Consider the following 16,505-nt stretch of genomic DNA (forward strand, 5'->3'; position numbering starts at 1 on the left):
TCACTTTCTAATTTATCTTCCAAAATACGAATTGGTAGTTGCTTCCTTCCAGTCTGCACGCTATAGCGGCCAGATAGAATCCAGTTCTGACTGTCTCTCACTGAAACACACGCGCGCACACACACACACACGCACGCACGCACGCACACACACACACACGCACGCACGCATGCACGCACGCACACACAAAACAGGTCGACCTCCATCCGTCCCCTTGAGGGCTTATGCTGAAAGCAAAGTACTACAAATATGTTGTCTGTATATGGACCTATATTTACATACACTAGTAGTGAGTATCCTATATCCTACAGTCATTCCTCAGATGACAGTGCCACCATCAGACCAGTTTGTATACTGCAAGGAGCATCCACCACAGATGACAGTTCCCAATGGGCACTCTTGGCAAGAACGTGCCAACCTCCAGCAAAATACTTGTCCTTGAGAAAAAGATGGTAAGTCCCCGGCTTCAGTCCTCTGTCCTGCTCTCAGTTTCTCCGTCCATTTTGTTTTCCAAGTTGCAAGCAGTGATTCTCCTCTTCATCACTATTAAATGGCTCGCTCGTCTGCTTATCCCCAGTGGAGACTGAATATAAAGCAGAGAGACACAGAGAGATGAGAAAGCAAGGACACAAACGGAAGAACAGAATATACAAAGTGAGAGAGAGTTAAGGAAGAAAGAGGAGGCGGAGAGAGGTAAACAAGAAAATAAACAACCAAGATAAAGAGAGAGGGATGGGATTAGAGCAAGAGACAGAGAGGAAGATTTGCATTGAGCTGAGCTCTACAGAATGAAAGAAAACACAAAGAAAAAGGAGAGAGGGTAACTGAAATCAGGTGGGGGCAGAGAAAGAAAATAAAGGGAGAGAAAGGGAGAGTAGAAAAAACAAAGGGAAAACAGATAAAATAAGGGAGGGAGGAGAGAGAGAGCGAGAGAGAGAGGGGAAGCAGCTGTTAGAGGCGCAGAGCGGTCAATTAAAGCATGTGGAGGGATTGTGGTTTCCCATTTCTGCTCTTGGGGGTTGGCCTCTCACTGCTACACACAAACATAGTCACACCCACTCACACACACACACACACACACACACACACACACACACACACACACACACACACACACACACACACACACACACACACACACATGTATATGGTTGCAACAAAAACAACTCATAGCATCAGTAAGCACATAAAGGGATACATGGAGAGAAAAGACTCGAACACACATAGACAGTTGTCTCCCGACACACTAAAGGCCTGGCTAACACTGCAGACACCACAGTCCTGTTCAGAGAGACAGATAGAGAGAGCAGGAAAATAAAGAAAGAGAAAGAAAGGAAAAGTTCAAATAGACAGAAAGAAAGAAAGAATCTTCAGAGAAACAATGAGAAACACCAGTAGTGAGAGAGAGCGACAGAGAGAGTGGTAGAGAGAGAGGGAGAGAGAGAGGGAGGGCGAGAGAGAGAGAGACTTCAAGAGCACTTACACCGTGTCCTTTTCACCAGAGCAGGGCTTTGGACCGTGTACTAACTCCCTTCCTCCTGTTCTCTCCTGAGCTGCTTGCTGCTGCTGCCGCCACTGCGGCGTTTCGATGGCTGCGCTTATGAGACTCCAGGTACAACTGACAGATCATTTCAGAACAGAAGGGGGAAGAGAGAATGCTTTTTATTTTTTTGGATTTTTTTCCGTTTCTCCCCTATTGCATTTGGCTAATTACCCCACTCTCCGAGCCGTCCCAGTCCCTGCTCCACTTCCTCTGCTGATCCGGGGAGGGCTGCAGACTACCACATGCCTCCTCCGATACATGTGGAGTCGCCAGCTGCTTCTTTTCACCTGACAGTAAGGAGTTCCACCAGGGGGACGTAGCTTGTGGGATATCATGCTATTCCCCCCCGAACAGGTGCCCCGACCAACCAGAGGAGGCGCTAGTGCAGTGACCAGGACATATACCCACATCCAGCTTCTCACCCGCAGACACAGCCAATTGTGTCTGTCGGGACGCCTGACCAACCGGCGATCCCCATGTTGGTAGGCAACGGAATAGACCACTGTGCTACCCAGACGCCCAGAGAATGCTTTTTAAAATGATAAATTATTATAAGACAAATAAACACATGCATGGAAAAATGTGGGTAAATGTTGGTTTTTGCGCACGTGTGCGTGTGCCTGTGTTTGCATGTGTGTGAAAGAGCCATGGGGGTTAAGTGACCGAGAGAGAGCAAGAAACATCTTAATATTACCGTTATTAATATTATTTCTATTAATATTGTTGCTATTTTAACAGATTGCTGTTTTTCATTAATGCTGAAATTATTGTTCATATATCAACATTTATGTTGACAGTGTTTTGGCATTATCTTTTTGTCATGCTAATATTACTCGAATTGAACAGAGAGAGAGCGAGAGAGACAGAGAGAGAGTGAGAGAGAGAGAGACAGAGAGAGAGTGAGAGAGACAGAGAGAGAGACAGAGACAGGGCGAGATGGAAAAACCATCTGTATCGCAAGATCTGCAAGTATTTGCTATGACGAATTTTTATTGTCTTTCTAAATGAACAAACAAACAGCATGAAACTCTGTTGGAGAGAAGATGATATTAAGGTCAGAGAAATAGATGCTGTGAAGTGTCTGAAAACCTCGTACCTTCTTGGCGAAAGCCCGTCCGCACTGGTCACAGGCGTGGAGGGAAAAGTTTTTGGTCACCTTGACTTCATTGGAAGTGGACCCGGTGCTGCTGCTCTCCGACTGGGCATCGTTGCGTCGGGTGTGTGGTGTCTGGGGGTTGGCCGAGGAGGAGGCGAAGTTGTGGTGTGTGAGCTTGTCACTGCGTCGGGTTAGTGGGGGGCTGCTGGAGCCCTGCTGGGGGGTCTGCTGCTTATCCTGCTTACGCGTGACAGGAGGAGAGAGGGTGAATGCTGATAAGGAGGAGAGTTCTTGCTGTTTCCTTGTGGCAAGTGCGGGGGGCGGCGGCGAGGAGGAAGAGGAGGAGGAGGAGGCCAACGTGGAGACTGGGACTGTGGTGGAAGTGGAGGTGGTGGAGGAGGAGTGGTGGTCCTGTTTGCGAGTGCTATGAGTGGATGAGGGAGGGGAGGGCGGGGAGGAAGACGAGGAGGTGTGGCGCCCGTTGACCTCCTCCTTGACACTGCTGTTCACCCTCTTGGCTGAGTTAGAGTTGTTGAGGACCACCTCAGCCGGCCGCTTCACCGCCCGGCTCTCCAGCTTGGGCATGATCTTTGCCAGGTAGCCCGATGACTTCTTGTGGACCACAGTGACGTGGCGCAGTACATCACGCTTGCGGCGCGACTCATAGCGGCAGAGCGGGCAGCGGTAGAACTTGATGAAGATGTCATTGCCGTCTGTGTGCAGCTCGATGTGTTTGGTGAGGTTCTGGCGCGAGCTGAACTGACGCTTGCACAGCTTGCAGAAGAGCTGCTTGAAGTCGAACCCCACCGAGAGTTTGGGCATCTTGACACTCAAGTTACTCCCCCGCACCCCCACCGACGTAGACGACATTGTTGGCTTGGGGCCCAACAGAGTCTCTTCCTCTTTCACATTTATGCCCTCAGCAGCCACCCCTACAACCTTTACCGTCTTGCTGCAGTTGCCAGTGCCAGGAGATGAGGCAGGGCTGCTGTCGATATCTTCGTCTTCGTCTTCATCGTCGCTGTCCGAGCGCTCCAGCACTTCTTTCTTCACTCGCACATTGTTGGCCTGTGTAGCTGTCACTTTGTTACTGCTTCCGTTCGGTGTGGCCGCAGAGGCTGACGTGCTAACAGTCCCCTTCAGGTTGTATATCTTATGAACAATGCGCATGTGCCTCTTCAGCATCACCTGAAATTTACAGATTTAACTATCAGTCAATAAGGACTCATCTCATCTGGACAAGGAAACAACTGGGTCCTCCCCAAAAACAGCACAACTTGGAAAGTGTTATCATTTACTTTGTATATTGTATAAGTATATTGTGAGGTTTCAAGTACTTTTTTGGTCATTTTTGGCTCCCATTTGACTGTCTTGTCTCTTTTCAATCTTTATTTGGGAATTCGCCACTTGCGAATTGACTTATAACCTATCTGAGCTGAAACCATCCATCCATCCATCCATCCATCTATCCATTATCCAAGCCGCTTATCTCCGCTTATCTATCGTGGGATGCTGGAGCCTATCCCGCCAGTTATTGGGCGGCAGGCAGGGAGACACGCTGGACAGGTTGCCAGGCCATCACAGGGCTGACACATTCAAACCTAAGGACAATTTAGTACAGCCAATTCACCTGACCTACATGTCTTTGGACTGTGGGAGGAAACTGGAGCACCCGGAGGAAACCCACGCAGTCTTCGGGAGAATATGCAAACTCCACACAGAGGACAACCTGGGACGACCCCCAAGGCTGGACAACCTCGGGGCTCAAACCCAGAACCTTCTTTCTGTGAGGCGACCGTGCTAACCACTGCGCCACCATACCGCCGAGCTGAAACCGGTGCTAGCCAAAATGGAAAATATTACTATCATGACAGTCATGAGGAATTTTACAATCACAACTTTTAATATATTCAATTTCAATATATATCGTGATATCTGCTTTCTTATACAAAAATACCATATTTAAGAACCCGACTGAGGTTTTTCGCGTTGAACTGTTTGGTAATGTTAAGTATATTACACAAAAATTAGCATTTGAATAATACTCCCTCACATATTTCAGATGTCATTTTGTGAAAAATTATAGAGAATGGATTCTTGTTATCCTTCATTTAGACAACAAAACCGTGTATCACAATATGACACCATATAAAATTTCAGCCCAATACAATGCCATTGAAAGACCATATATGATAATATTGAATTATTACCCAGCCCCAGCTTTGTAAAATAAATGTACTAAATGAATTAAGTTTTTTTGTTGTAGTTTTTACTATTCTTATCTGATTATCATTAGTATCACAATGGTGCTGATGAGCTAACGGACTAACCTGGGAGCTGTAGTTCTTCTTACAAAGCAAGCAGCGGCAGGAGGCCAGGTTGTACTGGGGCTGAGCTGGGGTCTGGTTCTGAGGCTTGGCCTGGTTCTGGTTCTTAGCGGCTCCTTTAGAGTTCAGAGGGGGGGTCTTAGGGATGTGCCCCCGTGTCTGTGAGGCATTGGTGCCCTTTCTCGGGGATGCGCCTTCCGGAGAAAGGGGCTGGCTGGGCCTTGAGGCGCTGTCTGGCGATATGGAGTCCCTCCGCATCCCGCAGTGCACCTCGTCAAAGTGGCGGCGCACGTTGGCTTTGGTGGCGAACGTTTTAAAGCACACTGGGCAGGACTTCCCAGTGGGGGTGTTAAGAGTTCTGGGCCGACCTTGAGCTAATAGCAATAATATTTATTAGTAGAGACTCTAGTATTAGACATCCACCAAATGAAAAAAATAATAAAAATAACCACCAAGAAATGATAAATATCACAGAATAAGCAAAATATAAGTCATTTATATATATGATAGAAGGTATTTTCTGTCTATCTACAACAGGGATAGCACATGAAAAACACCAGTTTTTCCTGATCATTTTTGCATTTCTGTGGCAGCAGTGAAACCGGGTGTTTTTCTGCACGCCAAGTGACGTATCGTGACGTCAGCTGGCGGCAACACACTGTTCAAACAAACACATCCTCGATCTCTCGGCTAAGCTACGTTTCCAATGGTGGAAATGACATGCCGCAACACTAGCATACAGGATTTTATGGACGACGATACAGAAGCTTAGGTGCAATGCATTTTGGTACATGTGGGGGCTGGGGGAAAGCCTTTGTGAGCAGGAGAACGCCGATTTCTCCGTCAATATAGTACACAATGAGGACTTTATTGCTTCAGTCATCTACATTAGTCATCAGTACCGATTACACATGCACAAAACCACCCATCCATCCATTATTCAGACCACTTATCCTGCTCTCAGGGTCGCGGGGATGCTGGAGCCTATCCCAGCAGTCATTGGGCGGCAGGCGGGGAGACACCCTGGACAGGTCGCCAGACCATCCACAGGGCTAATTAGGGTGTAAATGTAATTGGTAGTGTGATTTGGTAGAAAGCCAATCTGGCTCTTGCTCAAGACACTGTGTTTGGGAAGGAAGGCCTGTATTTTGGGTGTTAAGAATACAGCAGAAAAACTTCCCCAGGTTACTGCTCACACAGATGCCTCCGTAGTTATTGGACTGTTCAGTTATTAAACTGTTCAATACACAAAAACATCAGTGAAAGGTCCCTTTACCGTCTAATAATTACCACATGATTTATAGAATTCATATTTTAAGTGTCAGTGAGCGATGAACCTCTGCTGGTAATTTTTGCCCCAGAGTGCAAATAAAGCTTTTAAAATGTATGGGCCATTTACTCATATTGGGCCAAACAAGATACAATTCTGTTTTTATGGATATCAACTATTTTTGTTCCAGGTCCATAAACACAAAACAGCATCTTCTCACAACACTCCAACTTGTGCATGTAAAGACTATCAGTGGCATCAAGAGTGACTGATATTTCCTCTATTTGAGTCATTACGCTTGACTCATCAATAGAGGGAGCCTATATTTGGCTCCCAATACTCATGTTTACTGGAGAAAAAAAAACTCCAGCACAATTAGAACTTTGACTTCATCTCTGAACTCTCACGTGGAGTGAGATCCTAATATAGGGCCAAAACAGAGGTACCTTTTCCCATGCACTTTTCTGCAGTCATTACAAGCTACACAGACCACACTTCTATACTACATTAGAGCACGATATCTGATAAACTGATAAACCCGAGTCATTCTTCCACTGCGTGCAAGTAAACAATCTCAAAAACTCCAGTCTGACCTTTCACAAGGGACAACAGGCTTGTGGGAACCGTGCGGGTCTCGGTGAACTTTCGAAGCTCCTCCAATTTGGTCTGGTGCATCTCCCTGCAGTGCCGCCGGATGCTGCGCCTCGAGTTGAAGTCCTTGCCGCACAGACAGCAGGAGATGGTCACATCCTCCACCTGGAGGGAACAGAGGGGTTTATGATTGCCAAAGACACGCATATTGTTAAATATTTACAAGGCTTTTGTGTAAATTCATTTATTCTATATATCAAAAACAAGGTCACTCATTCTCTGATTTATTGTCTTTCTTTTTTTGGACCCCCCCCCCTTTTTCTCCTCAATTGCATCTGGCCAACTACCCCACTCTCCAAGCTGTCTCAGTTGCTGCTCCACCCCTCTGCTGATCCGGGGAGGGCTGCAGACTACCACATGCCTCCTCCAGTACATGTGGAGTCGCCAGCTGCTTCTTTTCCCCCCCGACAGTGAGGAGTTTCACCAGGGGGATGTAGCACGTGGGAGGATCACGCTAACAGGCACCCTGACCGACCAGAGGAGGTGCTAGTGCAGCGACCAGGACACATACCCACATCCACATATTTTCTTTCTTTTGAGTTGAAAATGCAAAATCCCACTGAAACCACTAAGACTACAAACTCCCACACACTGCAAAGTTTCTTGATTGAATATGCAATTGATAACGATTGCCAAGAAACATACATATCCAGCTACTGAAAGGTGGAATTTTGACAACAAACAACTTTTAGTTTCAGTCAGTAAGAACTGAATGTGCAAAGATGATGTCAGGTTGTTTCACAGAATGGAAGCACAACATGGAAACACTTGTCAAAACCGGAAACCACTAAATGCTCTACAGGTGACTTGATAGAAAAATAAGCAATGATTGTGTTATTCTGTTATTTCGTCCTTTGATAATAATAATAATAATAAAACAGTTATTCGGTTGCTAACATCTTTAACAATCAAGGAGATGAGGGGAAATTGGACTGGAATGACATTTCAGCAGTTTTGCAGTTGAAACAACAGTGTTGCAGAGTCGCTTAGTAGTTCAATCCTAAAAAAAAAAAAAGGACGCTTCAAGCGTCCCTACATCGCTCCAGAGTGCTCCATCACTGTAAGCCAATCCGCATGAGTTTCAACTAAATATGATGTTGATTCTTCGTATGTTTAGCAAATACATTTGGGTTGATTTTACTGCATAGTCACACCATCTTTGTCTAATTGTGTGTGTGGGGGGGGGGGTATGTGCATATGTGTTTTTCAAATCCGGATACACACTCATTCACCCATCCCACCAGCAGATCCTTCCTCTCCAGGCTAGATACAAGTGTCAACACACACGGGGAACCCGTTTCTTTGATTTTTATATGTTCGACTACATCTTTTTATTATCCCTGTTTTTATTTGTTTGAATGGTCCCTCGACATTCGGTGAAAGTACTTTATGACAAATCCATCTGCTGAAAATTATCTTTAAATAAACTAAACTATGTGAGTGTCTGATTTAGTTTGTGTGTGTGTGTGGAAGAGTACGTGCAAAAGTATTTTCAAATCCCAATACAGACTCACCCCACTAGTAGACCCTTCTTCTTCGGGCTGTGGCGCCTCCTCTCTGGCCTCCTCCTCTGCCTCCTGTCTCCTCTGGCCCTGTGACTGGGTGCTGTGGCTTTCTGGTCCTCCCGGCTGGCTGAGCTGTTGGTTTTCCACAACATCCTCCTGGTCTCCCCACTCCACTGGGCTTTGTCTAGCACGATACACAGAGGACAGACAAGGATTATGGGCCCTGCGGGAGTCTGATGGTTGAAGAAAGCCGTGGGTAAGTGGATCAGTTATAACAATCTGGGAATGATCAATATCAACCTAGCAATGCACTGAACCTCCAACTGCTCTATCAGAGCTTCAGATTGTCAAATAGTGCAATACACACACACACACACAGAAAGGTTAGACATGTATGTGCATCAAACCACCCACCTGGGCATGCTCTGTGGGTATCTGGACAGATCCTCTTCTGTGGTCACATACTGGAACACAGCCTTTGTGGTGGTCTGAATGGGCTCCAGGCGGACCACATAATCTGACTGGTCCTTTCTGGGATAGAGGCCATCTAACAGGTCCTTAACAGCCACGCTCTGTCTGTCATCGCCTGATGGACCTGAAGGGTAAAGGAGCAAAATGCATTATAGATCTAGTTTCACTCTGAATGAGATATCCACCTTCTCGAAAAGTAGCTCCACCTAATAATAATAATTATAATAACAATAATAAACTTTATCTTAATAAACAGCTCAATGATGAATTTTAGTTGGGTCCTTAATCCTGGTATTTTTGAATATGTAAGCAGATATTGTGATATAAATCAAAGTTGTGTAAAATTCCTCACGATTATATTTTCCATATAAGCAACAATTACTGCTTCCATGTCATGTAAAAGAAAACAAGACTGAACAAAGAAGACATTCAACTCGCTCAGGACGGGCTCCACATGAACTTGCGTTATTAAAAAGCAACATTGATGAGTCACGACTTTTGTGGTGATTATTGGTGGGTAGGCTTGTTGATTATTGTTGTGGTAATCACAGAAATTTCTTCTGGTCACAAGTGTTAATCGAGTTGTAAAACGTTCCCTTTCTGGATCCATCCAGCCAATATCCAAGCCGCGTGTCCTAATTAGGGTCGCGGGATGCTGGAGCCTATCCCAGCAGTCATTGGGTGGCAGGCTAGGAGACATCCTGGACAGGCCGCCAGTCCATCACAGGGCTGACTCACACCTAGGGACAATTTAGTATGGCCGATTAACCTGACCTACATGTCTTTAGACTGTGGGAGGAAACCGAAGCACCCAGAGGAAACCCACCACAGACACAGGCAGAGTATGCAAACTCCACACAAAGGATGCCCCGGGACGACCCTCAAGGTTAGACTACCCCAGGGTTTGAACCCAGGACCTTCTTGCTGTGAGGTGACCGCGCTAACCACTGCGCCACCGTGCCTGCTGCCCTTTCTGGATGTGTGTCTCAAACAAGAGCAAATCCCTTTATGAGAGGGTAAATCATCCATTACATCCATCCATTATCCGAACCGCTTATCCTGCTCTCAGGGTCGCCGGGATGCAGGAGCCTATCCCAGCAGGCAGGGAGACACCCTGGACAGGCCACCAGCCTATCACACTGGGCCAACACACACACACACACACACACACACACACACACACACACACACACACACACACACACACACACACACACACACACACACACACACACACACACACACACACACACACACACATACCTAGAGACAATTTAGTATGGCCGATTCACCTGACCTACAGGTCTTTGGACTGTGGGAGGAAACCGGAGCCTCCAGAGGAAACCCATACAGACACGGGGAGAACATGAAAACTCCACACAAAGGACAACCCGGGACGACCCTAGGGTTGGACTACCCCGGGGCTTGAACCCAGGACCTTCTTGCTGTGAGGCGACTGCACTAACCACTGCCCCACCATGTCACCCAGGGTAAATCATCTTCTCTTTAACTTGCGGTCAAGTCAAGTCAATTTTATTTGTATAGCCCAACAACACAAATTACAAATTTGCCTCAGTGGGCTTTACAGCAATACAACCTCTCTCTAAAAAAACCTTTAACAGGGAGAAAAAATACAGGAGGAAACCTCAGGGAGAGCAACAGAGGAGGGATCTCTCTCTCCCAACGGACAGATGTGTAATGGATGTTTTGCGTACAGAACAAAACACAATTTACAGAATATAACATTGAACGAGGATAACAGATTTATAATGGAATTATGACTCATTAAGCATTGATCACGCCACTTGTTTTGTCATTGTAGAGGTTACAATCCACTTACAGATACAGTCTACTTGTATGTAAAAAAGGGGGCAAATGTTAGCACAGGAAGTTGAGTCAGTTCATCTGGACACAACATTTATTGAGAGAAACGTTTCATCACTCATCTCAGTGACCTCTTCAGTCTCAACTGACTGCAGGTATCCCCACACTTATAAACAATACAGTTGCATAAGGACCCAAAACGACCAGTTTCATATGCAAATTGCCCGTGACCGTGATCACTTAGATGAGCGATGAAACATTCCTCCCAGTAAACGTTGTGGCCAGATGAACTGATTCAATTTTCTGTAATTTCCTTATATAGATTACTGAGCATTCACGAAGGGGCAAATGTTAAGTTCGCACAAAAAAAGACCGCAAAACTAGGGCAAATTTTTCACCCCCCCGCCCTTTATTTACCTAATTATCCCAAATTAGTCGAGTGATTTTTCTGTACCCAGCTGTGATTTGTGAGTCTATGCGTTTAGGTTTTAATATTTATTGTCTCGCTGGGGTAGCCGGGTTTGCTGGCAGTACCACTATTCACTGTCTTGACAAAAACAACACAACAACCAAACCAGATCACATCAGATTCGGGGTTTAATCACGGTGTGTGTGTGTAGTGCAAAAGAGGCAACAACAAAAAATAATAATAATGCGAATAAAATACAAAGTACGTGCCTTGCAGAGAAAACACAACCTACTCTTCCGATATCCAAAACAAACAATTGCTCCTCATTATCTCAGTGAGAACTAAAACCAATTAGGGGCATTTATTAGAAATATATTAAAGCCTTTTCCCAACCACTCTTGGTTATGGAGTCCTGATTGTGAGAAAATGAGTCACTGGAGCATAAAACAAATACATGTGGACCACAGGCCGCTGAAAAGGAAACCTTCCTGATGGAAAAAACGTGGGTTGTTGTCCCCCCCCCACGCAACAATGTGGTTAAAACTGATCAAATATAGTCGACTCCAAGGGTTCAGACTGATCTCTCTTCTAATGGGCATATGGGAAATATGGAGACTCGGGGGATGAAACGAGTTTAGAGGGCACAGACGAGACAAGGGAGAAGGGAAAAAAACAGAGGAGAGGAGAAACGACGGGTGGGAGAGCGAGGAGGACTCTCTCATCTGCTCGCTCTTTGCTTTCTCTTACGTAAGACCAAGTGGAGTGAAGGAACGAGATGAGACGAGTCGACATGAGATGAGATGAGAGGAGACGAGAGGGAAGCGGAGAGAGCGAGGAGAAAGGGAAAAAAGGGGCGTGGAGAGTGGAGAAGAGGAACGGAGATTGAAAAAAAAGAAGAGAGAAGTGAGTTGTCGAGTAAAAGGAGTCTACTTCACATCTTGCTCTTCCTTGCCTCTCCCACGACTTCTCAAAGAAGAGGGGCGTGAGGGAGAGGAGAGAGGATGGGACAGTGAGAGGAGAGGTGAATGGGTGAAGAGAAGGGAGGACAGAGGAGGAGAGGGGTGGCAAGGAACACGTGATATAGTAGAATAACAGAGGAGGGAGTAAGAGAGAGATAGAAAGCGGAGAAGAGAGACGAGAACGTGGTTAATGAGATCACAATCAAAGACGGATGCTGGAGGATCAAAGTCCATCTCTTTACCCATAGAGGAGAAAAACGGCACTCCCAGTAGGATGAATGAATGATGGGTAGAAGGAATGAGTGTGAGAGAGAGAGAGAGAGAGAGAGAGAGAGAGAGAGAGAGAGAGAGAGAGAGAGAGAGAGAGAGAGAGAGAGAGAGAGAGAGAGAGCAAAAAGGGGGGGGCAAGAGAAAGACAGAGTGTGTGTGTGTGTGTAGGAATGAGGGGGGTTGTGTATGGTGCAGAAGAGATGCGAGGAGAATCATGAGCAAAGAGAAAGATGGAGAGAGAGAGAGAGAGAGAGAGAGAGAGAGAGAGAGAGAGAGAGAGAGAGAGAGAGAGAGAGAGAGAGAGAGAGAGAGAGAGAGAGAGAGAGAGAGAGAGAGAGAGAGAGAGAGGGAGAGGGAGAGGGAGAAGGAGAGTTGTGAAACTCAGGAGTGACAGTCTGGAAATGGGAAATGGAAAAGACCCCTTCAAACATACATGGTAATCGATGTTTATGCGCATGTGTGTGTGTGTGTATTAGTAACTATACTACATGCATATATAGACACCTCCTGCAGGCTCGACAGTGTGTGTGTGCACTGTGTATTCAAGTATTCACGTTAGCAAAAACTACAACGGAAAATGGTCCTCAACATCCGTTATGCCACGGAGGAAAACGTGCTGGTCACTACATTAAGATTACAACTCTGCAATCAAAAACTACGGCGACGTTTTTTTTAAAGAGGTATATTTTGAAACTCCAGCTATGAAAACTCTGACAAACAGTATTCATAACTGTGTTCAAAGAAATCAGCAGGGATACCCACGTAAATACACACCCCCGTTTATCCTCTCACATGTGCGGCCACTAACCAGCACACTTGCATATATATACACACACACACACACACACACACACACACACACACACACACACACACACATGCACAAACTTAAGACACTTGTGTGTGTGTGTGTGTGTGTGTGTGTGTGTGTGTGTGTGTGTGTGTGTGTGTGTGTGTGTGTGTGTGTGTGTGTGTGTGTGTGTGTGTGTGCCAGGGTTGGAAATGAACTTTTTTGTCCAGCTGCCATTGTGGCTGGTGGATTCCAAAATCTATCAGCCATCAATTTTTTTACCAGCCACTTTCTTGTTTTAACCGGCAGTGTGTAACTGCGTGTGAAAAATAAAACAAGATCTACAATATTCACGAACGGTTATTTGGATAAATAGACTATTTTATTTCATAAGGATGATATTTAAAATCTAGAGGAAAATATCTTGAGGTTGAATCAGTTCATCTGGACACAACGTTTATGGACAGAAGTATTTGGACACCTGGCCATTACACCTACAGGAGCTTTTATGACATCCCATTCTAAATCCACAGGCATTAATACGGAGTTGGTCCCCCCGCTTTGCAGCTATAACAGCTTCCACTCTTCTGGGAAGGCTTTCCACAAGATTTGGGAGTGTGTCTGTGGGAATTTTTGCCAATTCATCCAGAAGAGCATTTGTGAGGTCAGGCACTGATGTTGGACGAGAAGACCTGGCTCACAATCTCCGTTCTAGTTCATCCCAAATGTGTTCGATGGGGTTGAGGTCAGCACTCTGTGCGGGCCAGTCAAGTTCTTCCACACCAATCTCACCCAAGCATGTCTTAATGGACCTTGCTTTGTGCACTGGGGCACAGTCATGCTAGAACAGAAAAGGGGCCTCCCCAAACTGTTCCCACAAAGTTGTCCAAAATGTCTTGGTATGCTGAAGCATTAAGATTTCCCTTCACTGGAACTGAGGGGCCTAGCCCAACCCAAGAAAAACAACCCCATACCATTATCCCTCCTCCACCAAACTTTACAGTTGGCACAATGCAGTCAGGCAGGCAACGTTCCCCTGGCATCCGCCAAACCCAGACTCTTCCATCAGACTGCCAGACAGAGAAGTGTGATTCATCACTCCACAGAACACGTTTCCACGGCTCCAGAGTCCAGTGGCAGCGTGCTTTACACCACTCCATCCCACGCTTGGCATTGTGCTTGGTGATGTAAGGCTTGCATGCAGCTGCTCGGCCATGGAAACCCATTCCATGAAGCTCCTGGCGCACAGTTTTTGTGCTGATGTTAATGCCAGAGGAAGTGTGGAACTCCGCTGTGTGACTTTATGTGATCTGCCACTTCATGGCTGAGTTGCTGTTGTTCCTAAACGCTTCCACTTTTCAATAATACCACGTACAGTTGACCGTGGAATATCTAGCAGGGAGGAAATTTCACAAACTGTCTTATTGCAAAGGTGGCATCCTATGACCGTACCATGCTTAAATTCACTGAGCTCTTCAGAACAACCCACTCTTTCACAAATGTTTGTAAATACAGACTGCATGGCTAGCTGCTGGATTTCATACACCTGTGGCAATGGGTCTGAATGAAACACCTGAATTCAATGATTAAGAGGTGTGTCCCAATACTATTGTCCATATAGTGTGTTTCATCACTCAATTCATACCCCTTTCAAACTGGCCAAAAACCCGCTAACATCCGCCTTTGGTCAACCTAACATTGACCACCAAAGGCAGATGTTAGCGGGATTTTTGGCCAGTGTGAAAAGGGTATAAGTGACATCTTCAGTCTAAACTGACTGCAGGTATCCCCACCCCTCATAAACAATACAGTACAATACAGTTGCACAACGACCGAAACCAACAACCAGTTTCATATGTAAATATATGCAAATATGGTCATACCCATATTTGCATATTATACTGGTTATTGGTTTTGGTTGTTATGCAACTGTGTTGTACAGTATTGTTTATAAGGGGTGCGGATACCTGGAGTCAGTCTAGACTGAAGATGTCACTTAATTGAGTGATGAAACGTATCTGTCAATAAACGTTGTTTCCAGATGAACTGATTCAACCTTCTTTGACTTACAGAAATTACTGACATTCTCTCTCTCGTGCACTATCCTTCTTACCTGGATGTGGCATTTGGATGATTCGAGATCTTTTATGGCTTCCAATTTTAGCTTTTTAGTCCCAACAATGAAACTATTAGTTCTCTCATTGGCATCCGAAACACGTTGACAACATACCAAACAGAACATTGTCTGGCTTGTCTCCTTGTAAACTAACCAATCACTGGACTCTCCATTGTCGGCTTCTGTCCGTTTCTCATTAAAATAAACATTTTCTGACCTTCGCCCCTTTGGCTTGTGTCTCCTCCTGTGAGGGTTTCTCTGCAGACCTCTAACCCGTGCGACGTAAAGCCACATTGTTTTTTGTTTGATTGCTACAACATTAGCCTAGGCTGCTTGACCTGAGGTGATTCCTTTTAACCGCTGGTCGCTAGTTAGTGTTTTATACGCATGCCTGTCTCCTCGTTAAAGTGTCCGAGTGAAACAAGCAGACTCGCAATTCAATCTGCATAGTGGAATTTCACAAACCTCTCTGCTACAATTGCATTATTTGTTTGTATATGGTGCTTTTATTTACCCGCCACCGTGGTCGGCAGGTTGAGCAAATTCACCCGCCACTACATGAAATCACCTGCATTCGGCGGGGGCTAATTTCCAACCCCGGTGTGTGTGCTTGCATGCGACTAAAAGATACTGACCGTCAAGTTCTGAAAGGCGTGGCAGACAGTAGTACTCTTTGTGCGTGATGAGGTTGGGCAGGCCTCGAAACAGACTGCGACATATTTTACACTCAAAGATGGTGTCCACTTCTCTCAGCAGCATGTGTTTCAGCTGGCTGGTACCTGTGACCCAAGGAAAAGCAGCCATGAATGGCAGTGATTTTCAGAGGGACCCATACAGAAACATGACATGCAGAAAAAAACTGGGAAAACAAAGGGATCTTGATTGAGACATGGGGACACTTTGATCCACAGCACCATCTTTGACCTCTGCCCATCAACAAGCATATGAGCTTGACTGCTTTTTTTTTGGGGGGGGGGTTACCCCCTTTTCCTCCCCAATTGTATCCGGCCAATAACCCCACTCTTCCGAGCGTCCCGGTCACTGTTCCACCCCCTCTGCCAATCCGAGGAGGGCTGCAGACTACCACATGCCTCCTCCGATACATGTGGAGTCGCCAACCGCTTCTTTTCACCTGACAATGAGGAGTTTCGCCAGGGGGATGTAGCTTGTGGGAGGATCATGCTATACCCGCCAGTTCCCCCTCCCCCTCAAACAGGCACCCTGACTGACCAGAGGAGGTGCTTGTGCAGCGACCAGGACACATACCCACATCT

At 45.9% G+C, this 16,505-nt stretch overlaps 1 protein-coding gene across 1 annotated transcript in view; it reads right to left on the bottom strand.

Moving 5' to 3' along the window:
- Positions 1–500: 500 nt before the first annotated feature.
- Positions 501–16,505, bottom strand: part of LOC130109676 (zinc finger protein 800-like) — a 20,391-nt gene continuing 4,386 nt past the window's right edge. Inside the window, exons 3-10 of the mRNA XM_056276673.1 lie at positions 15,867–16,010; positions 8,807–8,987; positions 8,402–8,576; positions 6,830–6,992; positions 4,970–5,334; positions 2,640–3,827; positions 1,484–1,618; positions 501–583 (exon numbers count right to left, since the gene is read on the bottom strand). Coding sequence (XP_056132648.1) covers positions 1,496–1,618; positions 2,640–3,827; positions 4,970–5,334; positions 6,830–6,992; positions 8,402–8,576; positions 8,807–8,987; positions 15,867–16,010 — 2,339 coding nt within the window. The 3' untranslated portion in view covers positions 501–583; positions 1,484–1,495. The remainder of the gene's footprint in view (positions 584–1,483; positions 1,619–2,639; positions 3,828–4,969; positions 5,335–6,829; positions 6,993–8,401; positions 8,577–8,806; positions 8,988–15,866; positions 16,011–16,505) is intronic.

Source organism: Lampris incognitus, chromosome 3 (assembly GCF_029633865.1).
Source record: "Lampris incognitus isolate fLamInc1 chromosome 3, fLamInc1.hap2, whole genome shotgun sequence".
Taxonomy (NCBI): domain Eukaryota; kingdom Metazoa; phylum Chordata; class Actinopteri; order Lampriformes; family Lampridae; genus Lampris; species Lampris incognitus.